The 13,469-nt window shown below is 41.3% G+C and overlaps 1 protein-coding gene across 1 annotated transcript; it reads left to right on the plus strand.

Annotated features, from left to right (window-relative positions):
• The first annotated feature begins 3,337 nt into the window (after positions 1 to 3,337).
• RNF34 (ring finger protein 34) lies at positions 3,338 to 13,214 on the plus strand. The gene is made up of 6 exons (XM_067307075.1): positions 3,338 to 3,423; positions 6,925 to 7,143; positions 8,566 to 8,955; positions 9,270 to 9,335; positions 9,568 to 9,769; positions 11,256 to 13,214. The coding sequence occupies exons 1-6, from the start codon at positions 3,418 to 3,420 to the stop codon at positions 11,441 to 11,443; spliced, it is 1,071 nt and encodes a 356-aa protein (XP_067163176.1). The 5' UTR covers positions 3,338 to 3,417; the 3' UTR covers positions 11,444 to 13,214.
• The last annotated feature ends 255 nt before the right edge of the window (positions 13,215 to 13,469 follow it).

Below are 13,469 nucleotides of genomic sequence, written 5' to 3' on the forward strand. Positions count from 1 at the left end.
TAAACTGGTAGATAAAAAAAGAAAAAAAAAGATTTCTGATAAGCATCCTGTCTCCACCTCATTCTCTGGTGATATGTAAAACCCTGGAGGATTACAGAACGGCTGCTGGTCATCATCACTTGTTATTTCATGACAGAAGTAAATGGGACATCTAGCACTAATAGATTTAAATCTTTTAATGCTTCTTTGGCACAATCCAGAAGGCTCAGTGAGGGCAAGTCTCTTATTAACAGAACCTCTGCAAACACCACTTTTCAGTCAGAGAGTAGCAGATGGGGTTAAAGTTCCATGTTTAAAAATAATCTACATGGTCACAATTGAGACATGCTAATGCATTAGAAGTGATCTCAGATCACATGTTACAACTATGATTCATCAAGATCTGCCCAAAATAAGGTGGGAGTGGCAACTGCAGTTGTCAGCATAGCCTCTAGATCTCAGCTGTGTTAGGCCCACATTACTCCCTAAAACATCTGTGTTTGGGAGGGTTTCTTTTTGACAAGTCCTTTCCAAAGCTAAAGAAAAAAAAATTAGTTATTGCCGTATTTTGCTCATCTGTGGGACAATTTTTATGGGTCAGGAGTCTTGTTTTAATTTAAGATTATTAACAAAAATACTTGTGCATAACTTGGTACTTCAGAGATGACCCTCTGAGCTGACACCAAGTTTAGGGGTCAAAAAAGTTTTAAGAAATCAAACAGGACTGATGTTTCTTCAGGTGCCTTAAAGTAATCTCTTATATGAGAAAATGATAAGGTAAGTGTCAGGTAAGGGGAAGAAAAGGTAAAACAGCTGCATTTTATTTCTTGCTCTGTCACTAGCTTGCTGATTAGCCTTAGGTCATTTAGTTTGTGTACTTACACTCCCTCTCCAGTAGTAAGCACCTGGCTCCCAGCGTCCTGTACATTTTAAAGCCTCAGATGAAAGATTCTTTTAAAAAAGTACTCAGAAATGAAAAATATTCATAACACAATGAATATTTGTATCCCAACTGGCTTGGTCTGCAAGTGGGGAGATGAGAAAACTGTTTAACATGCTTTTAATCTCTTACACAAAAATGTAAAAAAGTATTTCAAAGGCATTTAAAGATAAGCTTCTGTTCTTTTCACTCTTTAAGCTGCGTTTTGGAGAACAGTTGTCATTCCTCCAGATTTCAGAAACAGTTCTCAAATTTTCAAGGACTGGTCCTGCTGTTAACTTTGCTTTTTGTGTTAGTGTTTGTAATTCCTTTTGCTGTCCCCAGAAAAGGTTGATTTAAATCTCTTGTTTTATTCCAAGACATGGATCTAAGAAGCTGAGATCTCACACACCTCTGTCTAAGCCCATCTGTCAGGCCAGTGGAAGAGGGACAGCAGAAAGCAACAGATTTAATTTGAAGAAACAGCAAAGCCTAGAAAAAGAACAAAAATGATCAAATTATAGAGAGTATTGAAAAAACAGCTATCAAGCTTCAACAGTAAAATGAGTCGAACTCTGGAGAACAGAATTTGCTATGTTACATTGTGCGCGTGTGACAAATGTGCTATTGTTTGTTCCAGCACTATTCACAAAGGCCTTTCTAATAAAAATCATCTTTTTAGTTACATTGACTAAAATTGCAAGTTATTGTTGCAAAAAAGTGAAATATTGATATGGTATTTTTTGTTAAATTATGTGTAAAGTTCATAGTATATTAAAGGCTTCCCAAGGAGCATAAGCATTTCCAAAAAAGAGATGACCTGATTTTGCATGAAAATGTGGTATAAATGCACATCCAGAAGTTGGGCTGTATGAAGTATCAGCTCTTGGTGCTAAAGCTGCCAAGATTGTGTCATTCTGATGCCAATTACATACTGAATTTTTTTGACTTAGTTCGTGCATCAGACCTTCTGCTCCAAAAATGTATCTATTCTGCACAAATATTAAAGATTCTATGCAACCTTCTGTAAATGTCTGGCTCATGGGCAAAAATTGTTTTCAGCCAATTTTGTCTGTCCCTCTATCTGGCTAGAGCCTCCTTTGTTCTTTGGCCCAGCGTGCTTAGTCTTATGTAAAGCTTTTCTGAAGCCTTGCCATTTTTTTTTTACTTAGTCTTTTTGGTTAAAAGCCTCTGTTTCTTGCAGCCTTCAATTTTGTAAATATCTCATTCATTTGGTAGGCAGAATAATAATGGGGATCTAGGAGCCAGTTGAACCTGGATTTTCAAATAATAACCCTTCTCTTCTGTTACTTAAAGGTCACCAAAACGCTTGGTAGAATAATCAGGACTTTGGCACTTTGCCTATAGCACTGTGGCTTTTAATTCTCTTTGTGACAAACCACTGTTCGTATGCAGAGGTGCCAAAAAATCCCATATTTCAGCGACTGCCAGATTCATGTCCAAATACTGGCAAGTCTGTGTCAGACTCCTGGAAGTAGGTGGCTGGTGACTGATCCAGTTACTCCGTATGTTAATACGACACTTGCTATTGGATTTTATAGCCAGTTCCATCACCTTGAAGGAAATCCAGTGCCTGATGATTAGTGTAGATCTGCTTAAGCATACAGGGAAAAACATGATGTAGAAGTACTCTGATTCCTCCAGACTTTGGATGGGTGTGTGTGTGGGGAGGAATATTTCTTTCATCTGGCCTTTCAGCACAAAAATGTATTTTCTGTGACATCCTGGTTCCTGAACTATTAAAATAAAAAAGGAAGAAAAAAAAAAGCAGCACCCTTCAATTTAACATAAAGCACTATTTACCTGTTCCTTAACATATATTTCACCAGTATCACCGTTTACGGGGCGCCACGGCTCTGTGGAGGATTAGAAATATCGCAATTTCAGCAGCAGCTATTTAGGCGCTTTCGCCCTCTGCCTGGAGGGCAGCCCGCGGCTCTGCTGGCCCAGCAGATGAGCCCGGCTCATCCCCGACCAACGTCCTCTCAGAGACCGTTACCGAGCGCCCGCACGTAACCCTCCACCTCCTCGCGCGGCCCCTGTCACAGCGACAGCTTTGCCGAGGGCCTCCGCGGCTTCTCCGCCGACTCCCAGCCGACACGCGAGGGGGGGGGGCTCTCCTGGATTTTCCCGCTCCCCTTACGAAACGCAGCTGCCTGTGGCCTCTCGCTGCCATTTTGGGGGGGGAGGTATCGCTGCCCCCGGCCCTGCGCGGTGCGCAGACACCGCGCCCGCGGAGCCGCCGCGCGCCCTTCCCCGCGAGGCCTCGCCCCCCCGCCAACAGCGCTTTCCCCTCCTCTGATTGGCTCGTCCCGCTCGCCCCGCGGCGGCGCGGCCAATGGCGTGCGGCGCGGCGCGAAGGCCCGCCCTCCGTGAGGCGGCCCCTCGGAGCGCCGGGCGGGGCGGGGGGCGGTGGCGCCGGGGTCGCCGCGGCGGACGGCGCCGGCTGAGGTGGGCGGCGGCGGCGCTGGGGCCCGGGCGGCGGCGCCGGAGCGGCCATGAAGGTAAAACCGGGGGCGGCGGAAGGGAAAAGGTGCCATTTCCGTCGCTGTGTGTGTGTGTGTGGGGGGGGACAACCCGGCCCGTGACCCCGGTGGCCCGGGCGGCGCCGCCCCTCCCCCCCTCGCCTCAGCCCTTCAAGCCGCCGAGCCCCGTGGGGCAGCGGCCGCCCTCCCTTCCCTTCCCTTCCTTGCCCCGTTACCGGCGGGCGCCCGGCCCGGGGCCGCCTTGCCGGGGAGCCGCGGCGCCCTGCGCTGACTCAGCAGCCGGGCAGGGCCTGTCGCGGGCTGGTGTCGCCGCTCCGCGGCCTGAGGCGAGCCCCCCCCCCCCCCCCCCCGCCGTTTCCACCCAGCGGCGGCGCGTGAGGAGAGCGGCCGTTGGAGCGCGTCCGGCATTGGGGGGGAAAAAAGGTTTCCTTGACCCAGGGCGTTAGTCACAGAAGTTGCGTGGATGTAAACACGGCATTTCAGCGAGGGCTGAAAAATCCCTGCCGCTCTGCCGGCTGCGATACCGCGTCCTTCTCGCCCGGTTGTGTAAGGAGCAAAGACGGAGCCTCCGGCTGCCTGCGGTGGGTGTCTGCCGGAGGGAAACGGTCTCCTCGGGCTGCTCAGTGCACTTGAAACCGAGAACGAGACCGGAGGAGCTCAAAGGGAATTTCTGTGCTTACGTTTAAGTTATGGAGAGAAGATAGCTGATGGCAGCTTGTGAGAAGAGAATGAGGAAGTCGTGACTGGTATAGTTAGAAATGGCTTTTTAGTGCAGATATTGCCTAAGTTTTAATTCTCTAGAGTATCTGTCTTGTGTCAGTGGTTTTTGGCACGGTTTCACTTACTTTACAGAGCGATAAAAACATACTCTAGACAGTGTTTGTAATTCAATTAACAGTTAATGGATACTAGTGCTTATGAAGAATGCACGATTGATTTAGGTTAAGGAGAAAATGAATGATGCCCATGTTGCCTTACCTTTTACCTTAAAATGACCAAATGCTTAAGGTAGATGTAATGACATTTTCTGTTTGATACTTACAATAGTCATGTATGAAAAAGAATAACATTTTTTTCCTAAATAAATACTTATTTAGTGCTGATAGTGATGTAAGAGCAGTTGTTACAGGCTACTGAATAAAGTCTAAAAAGCAGGTGTTAATCAAACAGGTAATGATAGCTGTAGCAGCTAGGCTGTGTCCATTCAGTCACTGTGTGTCTTCCTCCTGCTGTGACCCCTGAAATGACTGTAGTTATATAGTGAAACAAGCTGGCTTCTGAGGGTACTGACAGACACTTTTGGTTAATTGTTTTATTTTTCTATACTTATTTGCATAGCACTATTTTTTAATCTTTTAAATATAAAAGCCAGCTCATCAGTTTTTAAGAATATGTGAAGAATTAGAGTAACGTTTCTGCAACTGACAACTTTCCTTTAAGATGAGGAAAAAATACTTTTCAAAACTCCAAGTTTTAAAACTTGGAGTTCTCTTGGGTTAAGTCTTTAGTTTTTAGATTGTATTTCTGGACTTAACTCTTGCCTAATAAACTAGGGCAATTAGAGATAATTTGTTTTGTATGGGAAAAGTGAATATTGATCCATTTCCGTTCTTTGGTGCTGAAAAGTAGAAAATAAGTCTTAGTTTAATGACAGCTTATTGGCATGAAAGTCTGATTACACAGTTCATCTGGAGTCCATCTGATGTGTATCCGTGAGCTCAGCCATGTGACAGGGATACCTGTGTCTTCGTTAGGGGTCAGGGAAGGGCCATTGCTTGTTCATCCTTCTTGCACTCCGTTCAGAGAAAGCTTAGGAAGATTACCTAAGTGTGGGTGCCCTCCACATGGAGGTTTCTTTCTTATTATGTTTGGGATGAATTGCTCTTGAAATACCTCTAAAACTAGATTAGTGACTATAAATTGTTGCATATGTGTCTAATTTTATTAGTGCCTGCAATGTTATGTGTAGTACAGCTTTGAAGAAAAGTTACTGACGGTGTTCAATATTCCACTGGTACTGCAACACTTCTAATGTCAGCTTACGGCAATGAAAGTGAAATGCCAGGTTTGGAGAGATGTTTCTTAAGGAACATATGTGAACGTGTTGTTGTAAACATGTTTAGTCCTATGGCATTGTTTTTCGTAGCTTCTTTTTAGAGTAAGGACTCTTTTCTTACCTTTTGTGCTCAGTGGCTTGGAAGAAGAATTTCTGGAGTATCCCCAATGGCGATGTGTTAAGTTCCCACAAACATAACAGCATAACACCAACGTAAATGGTGTTCAATTTGGGGAAAATATGCAATTTAATATAGAAACTAGTCTAGTTAATACAGGAATTAAAATACCAGCATTAGTGAGGTGAAGTACATGTTCTGTTTGGTTAAGGTTTTACAGTAGGAGTAAGTATCAAACATAATTGTTTTAATGTCTTTATGCTTTGTAAAAAGATATTCTTCTGGAACAAAAAGTAGGAAGAGAAATTATGTTTAAAGAAAGTTGTATCACTCAACTTCCTTCCGTAAAGAACCTGGTGCACTTCTTTTTGCTGTTTTGTTCAGTAGGTTTTGGTGAGCCACCTGACAGTGTTTAAACACTTGACCCGCCCAGCTTGTAGTCCAAATTCCAGCTTTAAGTAGAATATGCACTTCTTGACAGAAAATCCAGTACAAAGTACTTTCAAGGATAAAAAGTAGTAAAGTAATATTCATATATGTTATTTAGACTTTTCTTGTAGTGTTTCATTTTATGATTAAATTGTATGAATCAAAACTGAAATCCAAGCAATATGGAATAGGTTTATTTGGAGTTATTTTCCTTTTGTTAAACCTTTTGTAAGACAGTAAAACAGCAGGTTCAGGGAGTGCTTGAAAGACATTTAATTGTTGGAGAAACTAGACCATTGTTTCTAGTAAAGTTCAATTTGTTACCTTGAAGTTAGAAGAGCTAGAAACTTTTCTTTAGGGTAAGCAAACACAAGGTAACAAACTGAACTTTGCTAGAAACAATGGTCTAGTTTCACTGCGAGTCCTATAGGAACTGAGTTAGTGCTGGAGAAGATTCTACTGGGGGCAGCCCTGCTCTAATTAGGATGAATTGCTGTATTGCTGTGTCTCTCTCCTTTCAGACTGTCCCTTACTAGTCAATTTTTGGGGTTACCTATGATTGGCTGTTAGTCTCTTCCTTCTTTAATATGCTTTGCTATTACATTATCTCCTCAAATTCCTGACCCTTTTGGTTTTGTGCAGAACTCTGCTAGAAAAGGAGGTATGAAAGCAAGCTCCTTGTGCCTGCTTTCGCCTCTTGAAAGCAAATCTTACCTACTTTGGTTTGCAGTTGAGAAGTGGAGATTACTGGGCTTGTTATAGACGTTCATGTATTGAATTCCTAATGCTTGGGGAATTCATGCAACATGCTTTTGGGATGATGACAGATGGAGTGGAGTAGCTCTTTAATAGCAAGTCGCGTATGATATGGGCTTTAAGATACTAATTTCCTTTTTTGCCTTGTGACTGTTTTCAGGCGGGAGCTACTTCCATGTGGGCGTCCTGCTGTGGGTTGCTGAATGAAGTCATGGGTACTGGAGCTGTTCGTGGCCAACAGGCTGGCTTTGGTGGAGGTACTGGCCCATTCCGATTTGCACCAAATACAGACTTTTCAACATATCCATCTCCAGCTGCAGGAGGAGCTAACATAGTTTGCAAAGCCTGTGGACTTTCCTTTTCAGTTTTTAGGAAAAAAGTGAGTATACTTCCTGTTGTGTAATATTTTTACTAATATCAACTAATCTGCAGGCATATTGGGAGATGAATAAATATTTTTCCTCAGATGGGGAAAACCAAGGCAGATAGCCAAGGAGAGAGTAAGTGCCTTATTCTGAGGTCACAGGAAATTAATGTCAGACAGCATTAGAAGTTGAGAGGTCTGATGCATCCCATGCTCATTAATCAGTGACAAATTAGATCTGATCTGACCTAAAAATTAGTTGATTCTTATTTGTAAGATACATGTTTTAATTTTAGAATCTTGAATATTAAAATAAATCTTCCTGTGTTTTTGAAGATGATATCAAATGTAGTTGTGGGCTATTGAAATGAACAAACTTGGTGATGGAAAAGCTAAAAGCTCATAACTTAGTATTACAGCTTCTTTCTGTTAAATACTAGCATAGTTCTGCTTGTTTCCTAACCAGGTTTAGTTCTGTGAAATGCTATTACACTGTAATGGCCTCTTGCTTCATTTGGAGCCGGGTTGGTGGGTTAATGAGGCTTCCAGATAAATAAAATTCGAACTGTTAAAATTATTTCTTTGTAACGTGATTGTCCATCATCATTATCTTGTCCACTTAGTGACCTAGTTCTCTGTGGCTCATTTGGATAAACCTGAAACCTCTTTCTTCCGTTACTATGTTTGGTTTCCCCTTTCCTCTTACTGCAGCACTCTGTTATTTGCATGGCAAGCACAGTGTGAAAGTAATGGTTGTGTAGGGACGTTTTCTGAAGCGAATATTAATTTACTAAAATCCTGAGGAACTTAGGTAAAGAGGAGTTTGGGTTTGTTCACAGTGGATGAGAAGATTGTTTTAAATAGCTGCTCAAAGTCTTGCCTATTCTAGCTTCTGTATCTTGTAGTAAATCTTTTGAACAAAATTCTCTTCAGAAATGACACCTGGGCACTTAAGGAGTATTTATCTGATGTCTGGATCTTCACATTTAAGACTTGCTTATAGCTTTTTTAAAATCAACTGAGAAAAAGTATATTGTCTTAAGTTTGGGGATTATACTGTTGTTTTACACATGTGAAGAAAAGCAGTGACACTTAGTGTATTCAAAACTATTTTACCCAGTAATTACAAAATTTTATGGTATGTTAAACTACAGTATAGGTTCTTTGTTCATAATGTTTTATTCAGTAAGGCCTCAAATCAACTTCCGGTGTTGCTACAAAAGCTACATAAACCCTGAACACTTGCAAAACTATTTGACAGGGCAATTTTATATACTTAACAATTTTGGCATACATCATTTTTAGGAACTGAGTGAAAGCCTAAAATCAATAGTAAATGATGTAGTCTGAAGAAGGAAAGAGCAGCCTATAGATTTGTTTTCTGCATCAGTAAGTATCTCATGTACCGCTGACTGGTTATTTTGTCTTTCTGCTTAGCACGTGTGTTGTGACTGCAAGAAGGATTTTTGCTCAGTTTGTTCAGTCTTACAAGAAAATCTCAGAAGATGTTCTACTTGTCACTTATTACAAGAAACAGCATTTCAGCGACCTCAGTTAATGAGACTGAAAGTAAAAGATCTGCGCCAGTATCTGATTCTCAGAAACATACCGACAGATACTTGCAGGGAGAAAGAAGACTTGGTGGATCTTGTGCTGTGCCATCATGGATTAGGTTCTGAGGAGGATACGGACGCTGGTAGCTTGCATTCTTCACGGTCGCAGACTTCCGCTTTTTTTACTCATCCATTTTCTATGTCTGTATCAGTGTCTTCTCAAGGAGAACTTGCAAACAGAAGAGGAAGCACAGGAAATGGAACACCTTTACAGGTACAAAAATTCAAATGTGTTTTATGATATAGCTTAGTTTTTTTTGTTTTTGTTTTTTTTTTAATGCAATGGTTTGAAACTAACCAAAACACCGGTTGGGGTGATAGCCGAAATCCCTTTCTATATCTCTGACCCGAAAACGGAAGACTACTAGCAGCTTAGGTGAAAGAAGTGAGTTAAATCCATAATGATTAGTAGCAGTTGAAGCTTTAAAATGTTATTGTCATCTCTTATCAGTTTGGTACACTAACAAAAATATTTTAGAATGAATATATATATTTTTTTTATTCTAATTAGTTTCCTTCTGTACACAGGGACAAACTGAAACGTCTTTGGTAAATAATGAAGAAGAAGAAGAAGAAGAAAGTGCAGAAGAGCAGGTGAGAGAAGAACTATCCAAAGAATATATTTTTGGCATGTGACACCGTAAAGTACTCTAGTTGTTTCAGAATTCAGCATTTCTAGAAACAGATATTTGTAAATAGTTGCTTTAAAGAGAATAAAACTTGGGCCAAGTTGCAGCTTAATGTGATCTGTGACAAAGCAGAACAAATCTGGTGCTCTGAAATTACTAGGACAGAGAATTAAAAACATACAATTGGTGTGTTTCAGACCCCTGGATTGTCCAGAAAGCGAACGAGGGCATCTTTGTCCGATATTTCAAGTCTGGAAGACATTGAAGGGTTGAGTGTTCGGCAGCTGAAGGAAATACTTGCATGTAATTTTGTCAACTATTCAGGATGCTGTGAAAAATGGGAACTTGTGGAAAAAGTGAGCAGACTATACAGAGAGAGTGAGGAAAACCACAAGACACGTAAGTTTGTATTTAATTCTCACTTTCTTAAAACTACTTCTTTTCTGGTCTCCACTGGCTAGTTCTGCCAACCAAAGGGCTTGGCACCTTAGTTTCAGTGCTTCGCTGGAATAACTGGAAGGTATTTTTTCACAGTTTGAGCTGCGTCTAGAATAGCTGAACATAGTACTAGTTAGTAATTAAGGCTTTCAAGGATTGTGTTTCTTTCTGGGGCTTTTTTTTTTTTTTCTTTCTTTTTCCAAAGCTCAGACACCTCGGCTCTCATAACAAAGGTAAATTGCACAACTTAAAACCAGTTCCTTGGACAAAGGCTGGGCACATCCAGGTCCTTTACTAGGTTTCACAAGGTATTAGTGGGAGAGCTTCTGCAGTAGCTTTCTCCAGGCCAAAGGAATTCAGGTCTTTTACTGTGGTACAGAATTAAAAGCTACAGTGGCAGAAATCCAAGTTCAAGTGGTTTGGTATAAATCCATGATTCCCTGATAAGGTGGTTCTGTGGCTGCAGCTGAATGACTAGTAATCTTCTAACCTTTGTTACACTAAATTTCAGTCTTTAACCTGCAGACTGATTCCTGTTAACCAAGTATGATTTGAGAAACATCTTTTTGATGTCTTCACAAGCTCGAGAAATTCCTGCCTGGCTGTGCATTCCTGCATCTGGTCATTGCTGCTGCTGTGCAGCCAGGTGGTAAAGATCAGGGAACTGTGGAGACTGGAAAACTTACTTGCCCTGGGCTACTTTATAGCCAGATTGTGACAGCACCAATGTTTCAGCTGTGATAATCAGGTGTGAAATAATCGGCTAATCAGGTGGGAAACCAGTGTGGAGAAGGGTTCGGAAGATGATGGCTACACACAGTCTTGAGTAGGACTGCTGCTGAGTGTCAAAACACGGCTTAAGTGAGACAGTCCTGTCAACTAAAAATTTAAAAACTATCTATCTCTCTGAAATCAAATTTAGGATTTTTTCCACATGGTCTTACAGAATATACATGGTGTTAAAGGGGCATGTTGTCTATTTTCAGTGAAACTTGACAGGCTTTCTTCACCTCTGTCATCTTTACAGCTTACTTGATTAAGGCTTCCACTTCTTAGTTTGCCTTACTCTGTACTATCACGTTTAATCTTCTGATGAAAGTATTCTTCCAAATGAAGTAAGCTAAGAAATGGAAAAACAACATGCTCTGAATTTTAATTCAGCACATTATTCACTGTTACTAAATTTGGAGACCGTTTCCAATTCTGAGTATAAAGAATGAAGCCAAATATTGGATGTTAACTTAGGGGGGGGGTTAGTGGTATTTGTTTGTTGTTAAGAATATGGAATAATTCTCAGCCAAGCTTCTGTGGGCTAGAATAACTATTGTACCCATACTGCAGAACAAATTTATGCTAAATTAGGCTGTCTCTATAGTTTAATGGATGCTTGGGCTAGAACTTTTAACTGGGTTTGTATAGCCCGAACATATGAGGTGTTGCTTTGCAGAGGGGGAGAAGATGCAGCTGAACGACAACGACGACAACCTGTGTCGGATCTGCATGGATGCAGTGATCGACTGTGTCCTGCTGGAATGTGGTCACATGGTCACTTGCACGAAGTGTGGCAAAAGAATGAGCGAGTGCCCCATCTGTCGACAGTATGTTGTACGAGCAGTGCATGTATTTAAATCTTAAATGAAGACCAAAAATGGATTTTTCTGGTTGCCCTTTGACTTCCAGGATTTCTGTGAGCAAGAGTACTGAAGCTTGGGGCGTATGGCAGGTTTTAGTTCTCAGAATAAACCATAACATTTTGAACATCAGGATATAGAAGTTTGTGAATCGCTTTTCTACAGTGTACTTAATCTTACAGTTGGGTGGTATGATGCCTGTGTGTACAGTAATAGAGCTGCCTGACATACCTTATTAAACCACAAACTGTTCAAGTCAAACTGTTTACAGCTGACCTCGAATCACTTCTTGCTCTCTTCTGAAGAATATCACCTCTAATTATTGCATTAAGTATTCAATAAATGGTCAGGAAAACACCTTTACTTGACCATATTGTTAGACTATTACACTGTCTAGTGCTTTAGAAGCAATGAATTTATCAGTTGAATATTCAGCTTTTATGTAATTAAATATAGAATGTAACTGTTCTGACACTGTTCCTGCAACAGCGTTAACAGTCTATAAAATAAGATTGTAGAAAGCACTGCCATTAACTGTACCTGCACAGACGTTCTTAGGCAATCTATTTTTATGCTGATTGCTTCATTCAAAATGTCTGTCCTTACCTGTGTAGTGTCTTGGCCTATGCTTGTTGCACAGTCATTTTACAGGGCTCTGTCATGTGGTGTCCAAATACCAACTTTTTTTTTTTTTTTTTTTTAGTTTAGGAGCAAGATGGTGGTTTTTTGTTTTTTTTTTTTTAAGGGTCTACTAAAACATACCCTTGTGTTCCTTAATCCATTCATGCCTATTGTAACTATCAATCTTACATGTGATGATTGTACTTCATGTGCCGACAACCTGATGTTACTGTGAATACTAATCAGGGTCATGAAACTACTTGCTGCTAACATTTGGAATGTATGGTATTACTAACCTTAACCGAGTAGGGTTTTATTAAGGATAAGGGAAAAGAAGCGTGGTGTTTGTTTAAAACTTGTAACCAAGGCTGGGCCACTATTAAACAAGCGTCCACTTAAGTTGCTGAGTGACCTGTGTGTAATCCTGCACTGGACCAGTTTCTAGCTGGACTTCTTACCATCAGGAGGGTAAGTATCCTCTTGAAGCAAAAATCTGGAGTCTGTGACAGGTGCTCCCTCCTCACCAAACCGTTATTGCAGTTCAGGGGTTGTGATGGAGTTTCTTTCCGGGGGCCTGGTATCAGGCCCTGCAGTCGGCACTGGGATCTGGCAGATGGCCCTGGAGTAGGATGGGGCAGAGAACCCAGCCGGGGGCTGGGTCCTTGCTGAGCAGCTGGTGACAGCAGTTGCAGATAGGCGGCTTCCATTTGAAGGAGTTCAAGGGGTAGCTAATTAATAAAGGCAACTGCAGGTACTTTAGCTAAACTTAAAGAAATGCAGTTTCTTGGCAAAGTAATGGAAATAGGGATGAGCAATTTTGCACAGTCTGTAGTACCTGAGAATTCTTACCTCTGCTTTATTACGTGTCATTCCTGCTCTTTTCCTTGGTGTGGAAAATTAAGCTGGCTGCCAGGCTTAAAAAAAGAGAAAGTAGCTCCTCAAAATAAAATCCACATCTTAAAGACAGTGCTGGTTATTTTTCAGAAGGGAGCAAACCTCTTAATGGCTTTATTTTTTAGAAGTAACTTTTTAAAGTACTTGATTCCTGGAGTCTCTGTTCAGTGGGTGGTAAATCGATGAAGAAAAACATACTGTACACATTATTTCCATTCTAATTATCAGCCACACAAGTTTAATAAAGATCTGTGATGGGCTTTTCCAGCCTCTGTGTCTTTTCTTACCTACCTCTCTCAGTACTATTGATTCATCAACTCACTCTTAAGCTTTCACATTCTTCTTGAAGTATACAGATGCTCTAGGCCTACGTGTTTATCCCCCCACTCCCATGGTGACAATGTATTGGTGTATGTCAACTCTGAGGCACTGGATAAAGTGCTGTGGACTTACTGCTTGCAAAATGATAGAAATAGGGGCTCTTCCTGTTAATCTCTTTCCCATCACAACTAGAA

Source organism: Apteryx mantelli, chromosome 17, assembly GCF_036417845.1.
Source record: "Apteryx mantelli isolate bAptMan1 chromosome 17, bAptMan1.hap1, whole genome shotgun sequence".
NCBI classification, from domain to species: Eukaryota; Metazoa; Chordata; class Aves; order Apterygiformes; family Apterygidae; genus Apteryx; species Apteryx mantelli.

What these genes read in the sequence shown, in the direction of transcription:
- RNF34 (XM_067307075.1), top strand. An exon ending in GAAATGGAACACCTTTACAG is followed by an intron (nt 8,956 to 9,269) that starts GTACAAAAATTC and finishes TTCTGTACACAG; the next exon opens with GGACAAACTGAAACGTCTTT. An exon ending in TGAGGAAAACCACAAGACAC is followed by an intron (nt 9,770 to 11,255) that starts GTAAGTTTGTAT and finishes GTTGCTTTGCAG; the next exon opens with AGGGGGAGAAGATGCAGCTG.